Source organism: Chaetodon auriga, chromosome 13 (genome assembly GCF_051107435.1).
Source record: "Chaetodon auriga isolate fChaAug3 chromosome 13, fChaAug3.hap1, whole genome shotgun sequence".
NCBI lineage: Eukaryota > Metazoa > Chordata > Actinopteri > Chaetodontiformes > Chaetodontidae > Chaetodon > Chaetodon auriga.
This window is the reverse complement of record NC_135086.1, coordinates 19295625-19313333: the sequence shown is the minus strand read 5'-3', so window position 1 is coordinate 19313333 and position 17709 is coordinate 19295625. Positions and strand designations below refer to the sequence as shown.

The 17709-nt window shown below is 42.6% G+C and overlaps 1 protein-coding gene across 1 annotated transcript in view; it reads left to right on the top strand.

Annotated features, from left to right (window-relative positions):
- The first annotated feature begins 1804 nt into the window (after window positions 1-1804).
- Window positions 1805-17709, top strand: part of cerkl (CERK like autophagy regulator) — a 31971-nt gene continuing 16066 nt past the window's right edge. Inside the window, exons 1-3 of the mRNA XM_076746860.1 lie at window positions 1805-2180; window positions 3655-3764; window positions 11877-12107. Of these exons, the coding sequence (XP_076602975.1) occupies window positions 2029-2180; window positions 3655-3764; window positions 11877-12107 (493 nt within the window). The 5' untranslated portion in view covers window positions 1805-2028. The remainder of the gene's footprint in view (window positions 2181-3654; window positions 3765-11876; window positions 12108-17709) is intronic.

The window sequence follows — 17709 nt, the reverse complement described above, 5'->3', positions numbered from 1 at the left end:
CGTTAACAGAGTGGTGAAACTAATGTAAGCACAGGTGAAATAATTAAAGGATAATGATTTAAACACAGACTCTCTTTGTTGCTTTGGTCAGTGGACAAGACAGGGAGACAATGATGGACTCACCTCCACTGATTATACCACATTATAACATAGCAACAGTAAAGGCTAGAACTATTTCTTAATAGAGACAAGTTCATCCACTTGCACATGTTTTTGTGCAGGTTGCCAGATACTGTCAGTGGTCTCTGTACTGGAACTGGTAACTTCATTGTGATGACAAGACTTTACAAACAGCACTGGTAGTGTCTGTAGTAGTCTTTATATTATATATTGGTTGGTGGATTAAATAGGGGTATTGGTCGGTGCATGTCTGAACTTCTCACAAAGGCTGGCTCCCCCCTGCTTCCAGTAATTGTGCAAAGCTAAGCTAAACTAAGCTAAGATAATCACCTTCTGCCTCTATATTTAGCCCCATTTGAGACTGTATGGAGACAGATCTGGATGCTTCCCATTGAAAAATGTTGGTAAGCTTCTATGCACTGCACTGTATTATAAGAACTGGATCCAGGACTTAATGATGGCATCGAGTCACTTGCATGAAAACTGTTTGCCAAGCGCATAAATCCCAAAAGCCTTCTGGTTTATTTCTGTGCTGCACATGCAAATCAACGCATCTCTTACTGGCCCCACTCATACATTCCTGCTGGGGCCATAGATTTTACATTAGGGTGATATGACACACATTAAAATCACTTTTAAATGGCATCAAGAAAGTTTTACAAACCTAACACATCCATGCAATTCAAAATTCAAATTATCAGTAATAACTAACGTTGTTTTGAGTTGGAGGCATCCTGTCAAGATTTTTACCGGTGTCTCTTATAATGGTGACTTATGGGGAATTCTTTTTGGGCCGCAGACAAATGTTTTTCATTGCAATGCCACAAGAAGTTTAGAGGAGAAATTAGCAGCAAGACTGCAGGTTGATGCCGTGCTCTGCTCCATTAATACATCTATAGAGATGAGCTGGTTGACAGCATGCACACTTGAGGCTTCCTTTGGCTGAGTCCGCTGACTTCCTGCTGACCACCCACACATACTTTACTCTGATCAAACTAGCAACTCTTAATCCAACCTGGCAACCTGCTGATTCAAACCTCTGCCAAATACCAGCGGTTGAATAAGTGTTCAGATCCTTTACTTAAATAAAAGTAGTCAGCACAATAATGAGATGTGTTAAACTTCTGGCGTTAGAATACTTGTTATGCCAAACGGCGTAACATGGTGACATATATATGTATTCATATATTTATAATAGGCTAATTATTACAAAGGTCTGAATGTGTGAGCGGTGTTTTTACCAAAAGTTGATTTTAGAAAATGTTTCAGGTTGATTTGCAGTGAAAATTTAAATATTCTGGTAAAGCTATAATTTTTTTCACATTTTATAAGAAAGTATTAACAAATGCATTATACGTGTTTCGCATGAAAACGTGCAAAGAAAACTGTCAGATAAATGTAGTTGAGCAGAAAGTACATTGAACGTAAATTAGCATTACATGGAAATGCTCTAATGGGACACTACTGTGAAGTATAACCTTAGAACTGTGCTTATAGTACTTGACCAAATGTACTGAGTTACACCTAACTGCAAACAGCGTGACATTATCAATCAGAGCTGCCTTAATCGATCATAACCTGATCGACCGTAGCAGCAGCAAACTGCTCTAAGTTTACTCATTGTGTGTGCGCACTCCCGCTTGGAAGAAAGCGGTACACGGGAGCGCGCACGCCCGTCCATTATACACCGATGGACCTAGCGCGTGCCCGAGCTGTGAGTCCGGTAAAGCCGCTGCCTGTCTCCATAGCGACGAGACCCCGGAAATACACCGTAACCTGCTGGTGGTGATCAGCTTACTGCATGTTTATCTGCCGCTTTGTTTATCAAAGAGGACCAAACTCATAAACTCCGAGTTTGTTTGTTTATTTGTTTGTTTGTTTGTGTGTGCGTGAGTTGAGCTAGTAAACATGTCGGAGCCCGTGGAGGAGCTGCGGGGAGAGCAGAGAGATAGCACGAAGAAGAAGAAGGAGAAGGACAAACGAAGCGGGAAGAAGAAGAAGAAGGAGAAGCGGGAAGAAGAGGAAGAGGAGCAGCAGGTGGAGGAGGAAGAGGAGCAGAGGTGAGTTTACACCGTGAAACAAGATGCGTGTAACCTTCATTTCAGAAAGAGCATTAAGAAATCACAGAAGTCTTTCAAAGTAAAAGCCCTGCAGTAAAAACTTAAAGAGCAGATGTTTTTAATAAATGAATGGTGCATCAACATGTAGCTGCTACTATGAAAATACCCAGCATGCATTTCACTGCTTTCCACATCAACTAAAGAACCACGTGCTCCCCAAGGACAGGTGGATTCCATACAACTCTCACATTTTATATTTTAAAGTTTTCATCCAAATGTAAAGCAAATGCTAATTGTGTTTTTCCATCCGCTGCTGTTGAATTCTGCTGTATGCAAATATTAGGTGTCGGGTGCATTAAGATAAACAGCTGGTGCAGCCCCTTTTTCCAGTTGGATACCATCTAACAGCTGCAGAAAAAGAGGGCACAATGACACCCAGGAAGCATGGAAACCATGATGGAGGCATAATATTTATGACTGTCTCCTCACTGCACCACACATGTCTGACATCCTCCTCTGCCATCTCTTCAAGCTTGAATGACATTTAAGTCACATGCTTCATGCATGTCGCTATTTATCTGCTGAGTTTGTTTCCATTGCACCTTGGGCATTTTGATTTGATCGATACACCAATTTTTCAACCATAGTGGAGTGAAAAGTCTTTTCTCCTCCTGAATTTAGGCTCAAATTGAAACACGGCAAATAAAAACAAGTGGATGGAAATGTACTTGATGTCCTAAAAACAGCTGTCTTTCATATTAGATGTAAAATGTCGGGCACAGTTCAGGCTGATGTGGTTATTTGCAGTTTAATAGATGTCAGGGTGAAACATGGGCTACATTTGATATAAATTTGGATGAATGTCAACTTTGGTGAACTTTGACCTCAGCTGATACGCCTGCCTTGCCTGAGGTAAAAAGCACCTCCACTAATGCCAGAAGAGTTAGGGAGAGTGCGCAGAAGTACTTCTAACTCACACAGCAGTTCACCTTGATTTTGAACCAAACACCTGCTAAACCAATCACATCCCCGAGTGTGTGTGTTGACATGACAGCAGATGTAGCCGTGCACTCTGACAGCAGCCTCACAGAGCTGCTCGCATGGCTGTACCCTCTTAATCGTGTTCCAACATTAATGAGTTAAACAGACATTAACAGCTACAGATTGATGGATGGATGGACATGATATTACAGTGAGCAGAGTGCCTTCTTTCCAGAATCTTAATTTCCCCTGTCAGGTGTTTAATTTGTTTGCTCCAGACTTACTAATGACAAACATAATCGGCAGGAAGTGTGACAGTTTAATCTCTGAACACAATTATTTTCAGACATCAGCAGTAGCATCAGGATGAGCCGGTGATTGATTTATCAGTCACTTCATTGATGAGTATTTGTGATGACAAAATAGTTCATCCATATCGATTTTAGACATCTGATTGTTCCAAATAAACTCCGTCTGTGTTTGTGTGTGTTAGTGAGTGTGTTGTGCTGCGTGGGATCTTCAAACTGGGAAAGAAGAGTCACGATGTCCTGCTCACCCGAACCAGACTGACCTGGACCCCCATCACTCCCGAGAACCCCACAGGTCAGTAACCACATTGACGGCTTGCCATGGTGATCAGTTGTCTTGCTGCAGACAGAAAGACAGAGAGACAGACAGACAGACAGACAGACAGACTGTGTGTGTGCTGCGGCAGCTGGTGTGGTAATGGAGAAGTTGTGTCATGTTGAGACCACCTGAAATATGACATCTGGACACACACATGCACACACACTCAGACACACAGTGTTAGTGGAGATATGAGGTTGTTTGTGCTCGACCCCTCAGGTCTTCTGGTTGCTTGAAACTAACCTGAATAATGTCAAATCATCAATTCGGACTGTATTTCTGTATCGTCTGTCAGTGGCCTGGCAATGTCTGTCTGTCTGTCTGTCTGTCTGTCTGTCTGTCTGTCTGTCTGTCTGTTGCCTGGTCAAACATTTTGCTCCAGATTGAAATATCTCGACAACTGCTGGATGGATTGTCATGATGTTATGTCACAGAGATTCAAGTTTCCCTCAGGATGTATTGTGTTTTTCCTCTAGCACCATCACCAGGTGAAAATTGAAAAAGTTTAATCTGAGAAGCACGTCACAATGTCAGGATTCATTTGAATACATTTTTCCAAGACTTTGTTCTCCTCCAAAACTAGTGACACCAGCCTCAGCTCTACTCAGTGTTTATGTTGTCACGTTAGTTAAGATGGTGTTAAGTAAGAGGGTAAACACAGTAAATATTACACCCGCTAAACGTCAGCATGTTAGCACACTGGATAAATGTCTTTTTAAGATGCTGGGCTTTATGTTCTGCAGTAAAAACAAAACAGACAAACTAATGTTACCAATGTTAAGTCTCTGGCAGTGGAGAACAGCCTCCCTGCTTTGAGACTGGTACCACAGGAACCCATGGTTAGAACCCATGTGTTGGCTGAAGTTTTGTAAAGTGGTGCAGCGCACATAGGTTAAAATTTAACCTCTGTCTCACAAAGCTAATTATCAGGCAGTTAGATCCAAAAAGTGTTTGTCATCTTTTAAGATAAAGGGCTCCATATTTACTATTTAATGCAGTGTAGTTACTTTGCGTCTGTTCGCTTGAGAGTCTGAGTTCTGAGCGTTCGATTTCCGCTTTATACAGTGCTCTCAAATATATTAGAATAGAATAGAATGAAAACAAACTTTTCAAGAGCTCTAATGCTAATTTATCAGGAAGTTGATGCAGGCGAGTTATCAGTAGATGATTAGTTACAATCATCAGAAATGATCACCTCACCAGCTGATTTGTTGATTTCAGCAGATCTCAAGCTACACAATGAAACACTTTGTCACCTCTGATGCAGACAGAAACTTCAAAGAGTCAGCTGCTGAAACGCATTATGGTAGCTAATGAGTGAACCAGGAAATGATTTTGGATACAGCATAGATGATTCTAGTGTGTGTGTGTGTGTTTGCGTGTGTATGTGAATTCAGAATCATATAATACTGTCTTTTCTGCATGTTTTCAGTCTCAGCCTCCACTACCTGAACTGACTGCAGGTGCAGGCCCACCACTATCTCTCATATAGTATCTCAGCCATGTTTACAGTTATTACAGTCATAACTGTAATAATAACACAGGCAGTAGCAGAAACTAGACAGCTACCTTCATCTCTAGCTTGCTAAAACAAAATACAATGAAAACACACATTTAACGACATGGGTTTAGTTTTTATTCTGGGGAGGAGAAATGAAGGAGCTGAAAAGGTGCATCCTCCAGTGTGTGACAGATCATTTAAAGGTTAACACAGCCTCTGATTCGCTCATGCTCTGGTCATATTGTGGCAATATTTTGGTATCAGTGTGGTACTATTATGGTATTATTGTTATTATTTTGGTAATGTGTTCACTTTTGGTTGCAGTACATTCAGGCAGAACTGGTTTGTGGAGCAGGATGAAGGTGTAAATGTGTGTGTGTGTGTGTGTGTGTGTGTGTGTGTGTGTGTGTGTGTGTGTGTGTGTGTGTACGGGGTTGAAGCCAATCTGTTATGCTGTATTTCATCCAAGCTAATGTTATTAAGCCAACACTCTGTATGTGTGTGTGTGTGTGTGTGTGTGTGGTGTTGGCAGTAGTATAGAGCAGTTGGTTCGGCCCATGGGGGGTTATTAGAGTCTCTCAGTGTGAGGAGATTAACACACACACGCACACACAGAGTCAGCCTGGCAGCGTGTTGTGTATGTGTGTTGATGAGATATTTCTATATAAATGGATCAGCTGTTGTTGTTTATTTCTACACATGAATTCGTCCTGTCTCACCCAGCAGCCTGTCTCGCTGTCAGTCATGGAGGTGAGACCTGAGCTGTCAGACAGACAGACAGACAGACCGTGTTTTGTGTTGAGACAGACACTCAGGTATCGCACCCGCAGTAGGATTAAATAGTTTCAAATGACGGCCGGCTCAATTAGCAGGAAATGGTACTTTAGTGTTAGTGTTTTGTACCAACATGAACTCATGAAATTGACATGCGGACAGATTTCAAAAGACTTTCAAAGTGACAGGATGAATTTCGGAGGCCCCTGGTTTCAAGAGAAAAGTGTCCCATTCATTTGCTGCACAGACAATAGGTGACATTCACCTCCACTCCAAAGGTTAATTTTGGTAAGAGACAACCGATCACCAAGTTCTGTGATGCTGCTGATGCTGGGTGGAAGCTCAGGATTATGGTGTTGAGAAAACTGATGATACACTCAGCAGCTTCAGTTAATTCACCTCCTAGGTCACTTTTGGATGAATTCTATGGCACCATGTTTTGTTCCCAAGTGCATCAACAAAGTGCTCTGAATTTGCCAGTGCACTTTAGCCTCTGACTGGCATCTTCTCCATGGCAACAGTGGCCAAGGCTCATGGGTGTTGTAGTATTGAGGGCCTCTGACAGAATGACAGATGAAACATGATTTCTCAGAAACAAAGTTGAAATCATTCAAACTGGTGGACTGAACAGCGTCACATTATCCAGGACTGTCCTGTGTGTCTCTGGAACACTGAGGGGATCGTTTAAAGAGGAGCTACACACAAAATGTTGTGTGGACTTGTGTAACAGCTGCTTTTCCAGCTCAAAATGTGTCTGCTTGGTTTGAAAGTTTAGTTCTGTCAAGCTCTCTCACGCCTCATAGCCATGACTAGAAGGCAAAACTGTGAGGCCTGTGTCATACATTAACCCCTCAACTGTGGAAGCAGAAGCTGGGCCAAGTAAAAATAGCAGAATAGCCCCATTTTTTGCCTCTCGCATGTTGCTCCTTGTGTCGTTAGCATTAGCAAGACTGATAAGCGCTGGGAGAGGGATGTTATACGTGGACCACAGATTTATTCCTCTTTTGCTGCAATAAACTGCAGCGCATAGGGCGATAATGGTGCTTTATACGGGGCTTAACAAGATATTTTGGGCTGATGAACAGCGACATTAACTGCGACAAACAGCAGGGCTACGCCTATGTACTGGCACTCCCCTACAGACACACACACACACATACACACAGTGGAGAGCCTCACGCAAAAGAGTGGCTGTCCAAGCTGCAGATGCATTTTTCATGTAGTTTACTAAACTTTGCCACTCCACAGTTTCACTGCACTCAAAAAACAAACCCAGATTTAGCATGAGAATGGAACTGGGACTCTCTGCTTTCACCTCTCCTGGTTTGAGAATTCCTATAGGCAGTAAAGTATCGACGGAGGTTTTAGGATGGTAAAACGTGTGAAGGAATGATAGCTGATCAATTTACAATCAATTTACAGTGTCAGAGCGTTACTTACTATCAGAGCAGATCGATGGTCGTCAGTGACACTGAAGGAGTGATGCGGTGCTTCAGCCTCAGCGTGGTGTGTGTGTAAATTATGATCCATAGCTCCCCACAGTGAGCCACATGGCCTGGTCACCATGGGATTGGACTGCCACTGTTTGTGTGTGTGTGTGTATGTGTGTGTGCATGTGTACACGTTCAGCCAATTATTTTTAGGAATTACGCATGTTTTTATTGTTAAATTTAGACTGAGGACAAGGTAAAGCCTCCAGGAAGTGAGTGGAAGTTGGTACAAGGTCCTCACAATTCTAATGATAACAACATAACATATATATTTATATATTTAACAGTGTGTATGGGTGTGTGTGGGTGTGTGTGTGTGTGTATTGGCACAGTGGGTCGGTGAGGGCATGATGGGAAACTCATCTCCATCTGGAACCAACCAACACACTACCTGTGACACGCTGTGTGTGTGTGTCTGCACAGCAACTCTGTAGGTTCTGTCAGCTCACATCAGAGTCATCTTTATTGGGTTGGATAGAAAATCTGTCTCTCTCTCTCTCTCTCTCTCTCTCTCTCTCTCTCTCTCTCTCTCTCTCTCCCTCTCTCTCTTTCAATTTAATTTTTTTGTTTCCACTTCATTGAGACGACATGTGATGTCTATTTGTGTAACCAAAGCACACAGAGAAATAGAACAATGGATAAAAATTACAGATGTCCTGAGCTGATCTGCGTCTCTCAGTTTTAGCTGGCACCGACCGTCCTTTCTCTGGTTGAATTTAAAGTCGTCCCGGCCGACACAGAAGGTCACATGATCATAGGGTTAAAGTTAATTCTGTCAGTAACATAACGGCAGGCCTGAATGAAGCGTGTCTGTTGTCTGGTTGACGTGCTCTCTGCAGCCAGTGTCTGCACTGAAGATCAGGTGTGAGAGAAGAAGCTGCGTTCTGCAGCTCCATCACACAGTCAGAGTCAACACATGCGTTTGCAGTTCAAACGTCTCCAATGGAGTGATACGTCTTTTCTGTAGCAGATCACATCATGGCAATATTCAGGAGATGACACTTTGCTGAATTTTGTGCTGCCATGGGAATTGACATAATGCCTAAATGTGCATCAGTGAATTTGACAGGCAGCTCCACTGTACATAGAGTCCGCAGAATAGAGAAAAACTCATTTTCACTCCTCCAAAACCTTTAGGCCTCCACTTCATAAATGTAAGGAGAGACATCCTGGGAAAATGACAAAAAGCAGTGGAGTTCGTGAGTTGTCAGAGAGTCTGAGCTGAACACACACACACACACACACACACACACACACACACACACACACACACACACACACACACTCCAGTAGCGACCTGACAAAGCAGCCTTATTGACATTAGCATTCAGAGCTAACTCAAACACTTCTGTGCGCATTGTGTTTCAGCAGCTGCTTCACGTGTCCTGCGAGCGTGTTTAAAGCTGAAAACACGCTTCTTTAATATTCACAATATGAAATGAACACAGTAAGCAGGGAATAAAGCAATGAGAGCAGACAGACCATTACCCCACACACTGTGACCCTGACATATGGACGCTGGCCTCTCCGGGTGGAAGAAGGGTGGGTGGTTTTGGGTATTTGGTATTTGATAACAGCAGGAGGGTAATTCACAGATGGGGAGATAAATCAGCCCTCATCATATATAACTATTTCCTGATAGATCTGTCCCCTCTGAGCGGCTCAGAGCTCTTCAGTTTATATTTTCTACAGTTGGTGCTGGATTGTTGTTTTTTCACTACTGATATTTTTTCTTATTATTATTGTCTCAGTTTATCGTACTGTATGTTGGCAGAGCAGCTGAACATCTCTATTGGTCATTCATTTGCTCTGAGTTGAAGGAGTTTTCGCCCCACAACGACACAGTTGTGCTGTTGTGTGTGCGTGACATGTTGGATATTTGAAGGTGATATGTGTGGGTGGTACTCAGTGATTGAACAATGGATTAAATTAACATTAAATATGATAGCAAAATAATGCCCTCACTTAAAGTTATGGTGGTCTGTCACTGTTCATCAAATGCTCAGACAGAGTCAGAATATTTAAAATACATAAGTAATGGCCAAGCTTCATCAGTGGACATGAGTTGGAGTGGATAAAACATACTGGATGGAGCAGCACTTCAAATATCATCTTAAAGGTTTGTAGCTATAAATTCCCATGTAAACATAAAATGTCACTTTTTCAGAAAGTCGTCTAAGAACAAATTTGAACTACCTTAACTTTCATTTGAATGAATTTGAACCAAAGTTGGATTAAAAAGTGACAGCCCTTCTGTATACTGCCTACAGCAGGCCGTGAAACATTAAGAGGTTTAAATCTGGATGGACTGATAATAAAAACAAATGTGGATGGATTTACACATTTCTGCTGATTAAAGTGCATGGATTCATAATCTCATTAAGGAGTTTGTTTTTTCATGGACAGATGTTTGTCCACCTGCTGTGACATGTGCCAGCCCCTTCACTTCTTTCCCTTTTCAAGCTAGTTTGATCTTCAAACTAATGTCTAATACACACAAAAAAAAAAGGCGGAAACTAATAATAATTTTCTGGCAGTTGTTTTCTTAAATAGCTGTTTTATTGCTAAAAGTTAATAGTGAAAATTACCATCGTAAGTTCCCTGAATGCAAGCAGATGTCTCCGTGTGTCTTGTTTTGTCTGTCTGACCTTGTCTGTCTTTGTTAAAATGACAAAGGTGTCAGTTTCTAGTAGTAAGGCCTGTCGTGGAACATGCTTCATTTTTCCAGATGAAAGAAATACTAAATGAGCGATTGCATAGAATTACAAGAGCTAGTAGAGCAGAGGCTAGCCGGATGTGGCTCTCTATTAAAGTAGCTGCTGATTAGTTTTCTATTGATCCGCTAATCGGTTAATTGTTTCAGCACTATGTGCAACAAAATAATTCTGTGCTCTGCCAACATTTTACAAACATTGAATTGTCATGGTTTACACCAAAAGTCAAATAAAAAGAGTAATAATTGAGCTTGTTTTCAGTAGCAAGTGTCTCTTATAAGGGTGGTCTTTGGGGATTTGCTTTTCGGGTTTCAGGGAGTTTTTAGTTGCAGAACAACAGGCAACAGGCTGACTGCTGCACTGCATCAGCTTGGTTGATGACACATATGGTATGGATAAAGTCTGTGTGTGTGTGTGTGTGTGTGTGTGTGTGTGTGTGTGTGTTATGTAACTCTGACTGTATTGTCAGAGTTCTGCTGACATTATCCTTGGATGAGTCATTTGACATTGACCAATCAGATTTCCGAACCCGTTGATTGACACGTGCGACTGCGTGTTCTGCTGATCAGTGGATTAGTGATTAACACACTTAATGATAATGTGAAGCAGCAGCAGTGTGCTAGATTCATATTTTACTGACTGACAAGGGTGGTGGACAAAATAATGTGAACAACTCCTCCTTGCAGCCACAGTGTTGGTAAACTAATAATATTATTCTCAAAGCTCTGAACTAATCCCAGATTTTATTATTTGTAGTACTATGATTGTTCACAGCCATTGCCATCTCTATTAATATTTTTCACTGTATACTGTCATTGAGCGTTTTATGTTTTGATATTTTGAGAAATACTTTTTTGCCGTCTTCTCAAGAATGACGATGTACATATTTATCAGTTTCATCTCTCTGCTTCCAGAGTGGTCAAGACCAAGGTTTCGTCAAGGGGAAACCACTAACTGAGCTCCATCAACAGAGAAAAAACACTGTCTGACTCCAAAGCTGTCTGATATATGTTGTATATTGTGTATTAAACAACCTTACAAGTGAAACATGTATAAAGATAGCTAACTGGCTACGGAGTTCAAATCACAACCTACCAGAGAGCTTCAGACTCTGCTGCTTTGTGGCTAATGAGGAGCTGAAGTCTGTAGACTTGTTGGCTAAAGTCAGCAGTTTGAATCAATACGCTTTTAGATTTTGGATCAGTTTTGGATCTAAATCTTTTTTTAGCCACTTCAGCAGCATTACTTGAGGGATGGCAGTGTTGCCTGGTCCACCACTCTGGTACTGACTTAAGTATCATAACAACTATACGATGGATTGTCAGGATGATTCGCACAGACAGACAGTCATGGTCCTCAGAGGATTGATCTGAATGAGACTGGTGAACTCCTGACTCATCCTGTAGCCCCACCATGAAGTTGACGTTTGTGGTTCAGAGTGAAATTTTCTCCTCAATTACTGGATGGATTCCCATGAAATTTTCAAATGTTTCAAATGAATCTTGATGAGTCGTGTTTCTGCCACTGCACCTGCACTCGTTAGAATGCAGATCTTCTTTCAGGTGCTCTGTTTTGGTGCTTTGTGTTAACTGTTCTTCTCTCCGTGCAGGTGAGGCGTGCATGCAGCAGCCAGGTGTGATGCTGCTGCAGGACGTGTTTGCAGTGAAGGTCAAGCGGCGGCGAGCAGTTGGCCAGGATTCTGGGGGAGCCGTGCTCGGTGTGGCTCTGTTCTGCTGCAGGCGGAGAGGGAGGAGGCTGGAGGAGGACACGCTACACCTCCACAACGCCTCTGCAGAACACACACACACCTGGTACAACGCCTTGAAGGAGATGCTCACAGGTAACACACACATTCAGAAGGGCATGCAGTATGGGAATTAGTAGGTTGATTCCAGTCTGTCGAAAAAAAATCTTGAACATTGAAACTCAATATATTGTAGAGTTGCTTTGGACAAAACCTTTAACAAATGCATGTATTGTAAATGCTGCTACGTCCATTTTAGGTATTCAGGATCACTGTAGGAGAATAACAATTTGTTTGGTGACATAATGGTGGTTTGGATTGACTGATCTTTAAACCATAGATATCCCACTTGGGGCCCAGTTTGGAGATCTCTTGGCCTCACATGGAGCATCTAGGCTGATAGTGAGATTAACAGTTCCTCTGTTACATAAGAACTGAGATACACTGGAAATATGACTCAGTACTTCTACTGAATGAGCGTCATACTGTAAGATGATTACCCACATGCACACACACACACACACACACACACACACACACACACACACACACCACAGAGTAATACTGTTATTAATAGCGCGCAACTCATTGTGTGCATTCACCTGTTCATCCTACAGAGAGCATGGATGGATACCGTAGATAGATGTAAGTATTCAGGTAGATACACGGTCCAATGATCTGATATTAAAGAACAATACAGATTAATTTGTGATGATCAGTAAAATGTGATGAAAAGCTGAATGTAATTAAGATAAAACTTAATTTAGGATTACGTCAAATTGTTTATAATTTGTGATTGTGCATGACTTAAGGCAGATCCATTTTTAATGGCAGTCGGCTGTACAGATTGCCGGATGCACTGCTAGCTGCTCAGATTAGAATTTCATTGTTCTCTGTCAACCTGTTTGTCACTCAGTTTAATGAGGTGAGTCACAGTTGCATCAACTATTAGCAGCAGCTAATCTCTAATCCACCGGAACAAAGTGACAGATTACACATACACACACGCACACACACGTACAGCAGTACCCAGTAAGATGCTGTCAGCAGTTGAATCACGTTGTCTGCGAGAGAGATTAGCTAAAATACTGTTTACCCACACACGTGTGTCCAGTTCACTTAAGTTGACAATGAAATCTACCCTGCAGAAACATGAAACTCTCTGTATATCTGAAATGTCTATATGTTATTGGCTAACATACAGTACACCACACGGCCAAATGTATGTGATAGTCAAACAGAGCATGATTTTGATCCTGGCTGCAGGGATTTGCTCCCATTCAGTCACAAGAGAATCAGTGAGGTCCAACACTCGTGTTGGGTGATAAGGTCTGGCTCACAGTCGGTGTTCCAGTTCATCCCAAAGGTGCTTGATGCGGTTGAGGTCAGAAAACTGAATCCAGTTCTTCCACACCAAACTGGGAAAACTACACACATGAGTTTAAATCGACCTTCATATCTCAGTCTCAGACAGAACGAAATAAAAAATGTTTTGCATAAAATATTGAGTTATTCCTTTAAAGTGCAATAAGTCAATATTTTCCATTGAGGGTGGATTAAATATCTGCATGTAATGGGAAAGGGGTCACTCGCAGTAACAAACCTACAGAGAATCATCACCCGACTCTGCAGTTCGCCTCTGTTCTTCCTCCAGCTCACTGGTTTGATCTTTTGGCCTGCAACTTTGCTGTTTTGTTTCACTCTATACATCTTTCAGCGATGGTTTCCAGCAGCAGCAGCAACAAAGAAAAAGCTTTGGCAAACCCACTGGACACAACTCAGCAGCAAAAGTTAGTGCCATTCAGTCGATAAAGAGCCAGATATTTTTTGGGGGGGCCTTAAATTCATCAGGTGAATACAAATATGTCTCCAGATGAATGCTAATGTTGCTCTCCGTGTTTGCTTGATAAATAGTTACAGAAATAGGTGTAAGTAATAACACCACCAGCAGCTTTATAAGCTGGTGTCAGTGATGTGTTCACAGCTTGTGCTGCTAAAAATATGATTTTCTCTTTGACTTAACTCCCTTTGTGTAGATTTTATCATGTTTAGCATGTTTCCTCTTAAAAAAACGACTTGTACCTCAGCAACACAACCACTTCCTGACAGGAGGTGTTTAATGAAGTTCTGGATGTCGCTGCAGACTGCAGTTCCCAGGCGCTGCTTTCCCAGGTGCATTGTAGTGGGCGGTGCCTGGCTGACACTTAACACACAATGGAAATGTAGCCGTGCTGTGTGTGTGGATTTAACTCACACAAACACACTTTGCATTTCAGGTTTTCTATGTTTGTCCAACAATACCGACTCCAACAGAGATGTTACAAGCCATCCATAAATGAGCAGGTCAAAGGTCTCACTCACACGCCACCATCGTCCTGTCACCATGGCATCGGGCTGACATGTTATCGCTGGTCACCTGTCTGTCTGCCCGTCTGTCTGTCCGTCAAACCAGATTACCCATGAGGCCCTGCAGCAAAGTCACAACTTCTTTAAGCGTTTGTCTTTGGCCTCACAGTCACGCACACACACATACATGAATGGCTCACAGGTCGTGCGTCAGCTCGCGTGGTCACACTGCACATCAAGCTGTGATGGCTTTTGTGACTTTACACACCGCAACAGAGGAGTCTGTGTGTGTGTGTGCGTGTGTGTGTGTGTGGAAGGTAAACACAGTCGGTTGCTCTGCCGCTGTGCGGACATTAAGCCTATTTTCCAGCCAGAGGTCAGTGTGAAAAGCACATTGTTGTGTGAATCGTGGCGTTGTGGAGCAGCCAGTCCCACCGCTGCAGACACCATCGCCACTTCTTAACCTCCAGGTCCGAACATTCAGCTGCACAATGGTGAGCAGAGAGCAGTCATTTTCTGTTTCCAGAGCGTTATTCTGTGCTGTTTGCTGCGTGAAGCAGCTGCAGAACGCTGTGCAGAGAGTGAATGGCAGTCAGATTGACAAAGGGCAAGCAGTGATGCTGTATAGAGTCTGTTTCCATACACGCAGTCAGAAGGCGGATGGATTGACTGCAGTTTTTTAACAGCACAACAGACTGGCAGGCTGGTGGCGGCGGCGGAGCTGATGGGACGGCCGGGCCGAGCTCAGGCCCGTCTCGACTCCTCCCAAATCAATTGTCTTGTCAATCCAACGGCAGTTTTCTGCTCGCTTACAGGCCTGTTAGTTTGGGTTCACGGTGACAAAGTGAAATGAGTGGGAGGTGGCAGCAGTCAGTCAGGTGGTACTGTAAGGTGTCATAAGGTCAAAATGACACCATCAAAACACTGTGTGGCCAACAGAGATGGGCTTCAGTAGCATTTTGTTGACTTCAAATCGGATATCAAATGAAATCTAAATCCTTTGGAACCTCTTAATGAATCTTGTTAGGTTTACCTGTCAACATTTTCAAGTAACGCAAGGTTAAAATCACTCCAATTCAAAGGTCTCTAATCACTTTTTTCTTGTCTGAGAAGGTAGAAACACTGCAGCTTTCAGTGGCAGCCTAATTCATGCTAAAGCCGCTCACTCTCAAAACTGTAGCTGATTCACAAATATCATGAAAGTGACATCTGAGGATAAAATGAAGAAGTGATGACATTTTAGATCTAAAAGGTCAAAGGATTACTAGGAACCAGAGAACAGGTGTTATTCTTCTTGAAAATATCACTTAGATTATTTGATCATCAAAATAGCTGATGATTCATTTACTGTCGCTTGACTAATCGATTGATAAACAAACCACTTAAGCTCCATTAAGACTTTTCTCCCGTAAAAGAAACAAAATATTCAAATATTACTTTCTTCTCAAAATCTCAAATGTGACAAACAAATAAACTCAACAATGTTGGTTTTACTGAGAGTTTCACCACCAGGGACACTCCTGATGTGTCCAACACAACCTGTGAGCATTCAGGACGCTGTGTGATATCACTGCTCTCTAACAGTTTGTCTCTGAAAGACGGGTCAGTCAGAGGAGGACGCCTCTGTAAACTGCTTTATGGCCCCGTGAGCGAGTGTGTATGCGTGTGTATCTATTGTGTTACATATTAACTGGTGTGTCCGAGAAGTCGGTGAGTGTATCCATAGTGACATGATGACAGAAACCCGTCTGCCTCTCTGTCTCTGCCTTTCATATTTAGTTTGAAGGCTTTATTAGTTTGTCAGGAAACAAAGTTTATTATAGAGGGGCACACAGTCATACCTCACACACAGGTCATATGTGGGAGGTCAAACGCTCTGACAGCCCTTACAAAAAAAAAAAAAAAGACTTGTCAGGTCATCTGTATGTCAGAGGAGACTGACTGTGCTCCACATGAGAAGGGCAGTTTTATAGGAAAAATAGTAAACTGATTTATTTGCTACCACTTTGTTAGCAAGCCGTATGGAGAGTGAGCCGCTGCCTTACACTAATGTCAACAAACCAGCATGTATGCATATAGTCAGGGGAGTCAGTGGGAAAGTTGATCTGACAGTGGATCTGCTATATTATGCAGTACGCTACAACAGCTCCAGGGATTACCACAAGAATACATTCTGTGTTTACTTTTGCTTTTGCTTGAGGTGATTTCACTTCAGATGTCTGGAAAGCTGTTGCCCCCTGTCGTTATTGCTGGAGTCCGCATTACCTAAGTCTGTACAGCAGAGATGGTGAGTAAAGTGTGATCATGACTAATAAACCCTGGTTGACAAATACTTACCAATGAGTCTGTAAAATGAGAGAAAAGTAGTGAAAGTGCCCATCACAGTGTCGTAGAGCCCAAGGTGACGTCTTCAAATGTCTCGTTTGATCAAGAGAGTCTGATGAAATTGGACGGTTAAAGAACTGATCACTACTGTGCATTAACCTCAGGCTGAGTCTGCACCAACATGTCATCAACAACATTCACTCTTTCAGGAACTCAACACTTCTCCATGACAACACAGGGATTGTTTACCATGGTGATGTTTTAGCAGCGCCATAGCAACCAGCCGCTGGCTGAGGCGGGGAGGTGATCTGATGGATACTCGATCTCTCTGCATCTACCTGTCTGCCCACCTTTCCTCCTCGAAAAATACCCACAAATTAAATGAGAGTGTGTGTGTGTGTGTGTGTGTGTGTGAGGGTTATGCAACAGTAAAGACTAAGAACAACACACGACTCTGTGTTATTGTTTCCCCGTGTGTAAAAATTGCATTTCAATCACTGCTGCCATCGATCAAATTTTACAGAATCGTTGTGAAAAAAGGGCTTTGACTTCCTGAGTTTAGGGACTCTGGTTCCATAGTTCCTGGAACTTTTTTGTCGAAATGCTAATTGTTCCAGTGCCACCCTGACGTCTACTGTAGAGCTAACAAGCCCCAGGCCACAGTGGATTCGAGTATCATCCTTTAACGAGGGTAGAAATGGAAGGTCTTGTCAGGTTTGGGGTATTTGTTTGGACTCACAAAGGAATCGTGGTTGTTGTTGGAGCTTCTGGTGGTGGTGGGGGTCCAGTAGAGAGAAGAGTGCGGGGGGTGTTGGGTAACTCCTCGCAGGAACTCCTGAGAAGCTGGTCAGAGTAGCGAGGTGGAGTGATAGCAGGAGGTGTACTGCGTGTATGTGTGTGGGGTCATTAACAGGGCGAGGTCACGGCCTTTTGGGAGCAGATTATAGTAATGAGCTGGATAATGGAGCTGGTGTGTGTGTGTATATTGATCTGTGCTGGTCTATGGGGATTTATAATGCAGCCTCTA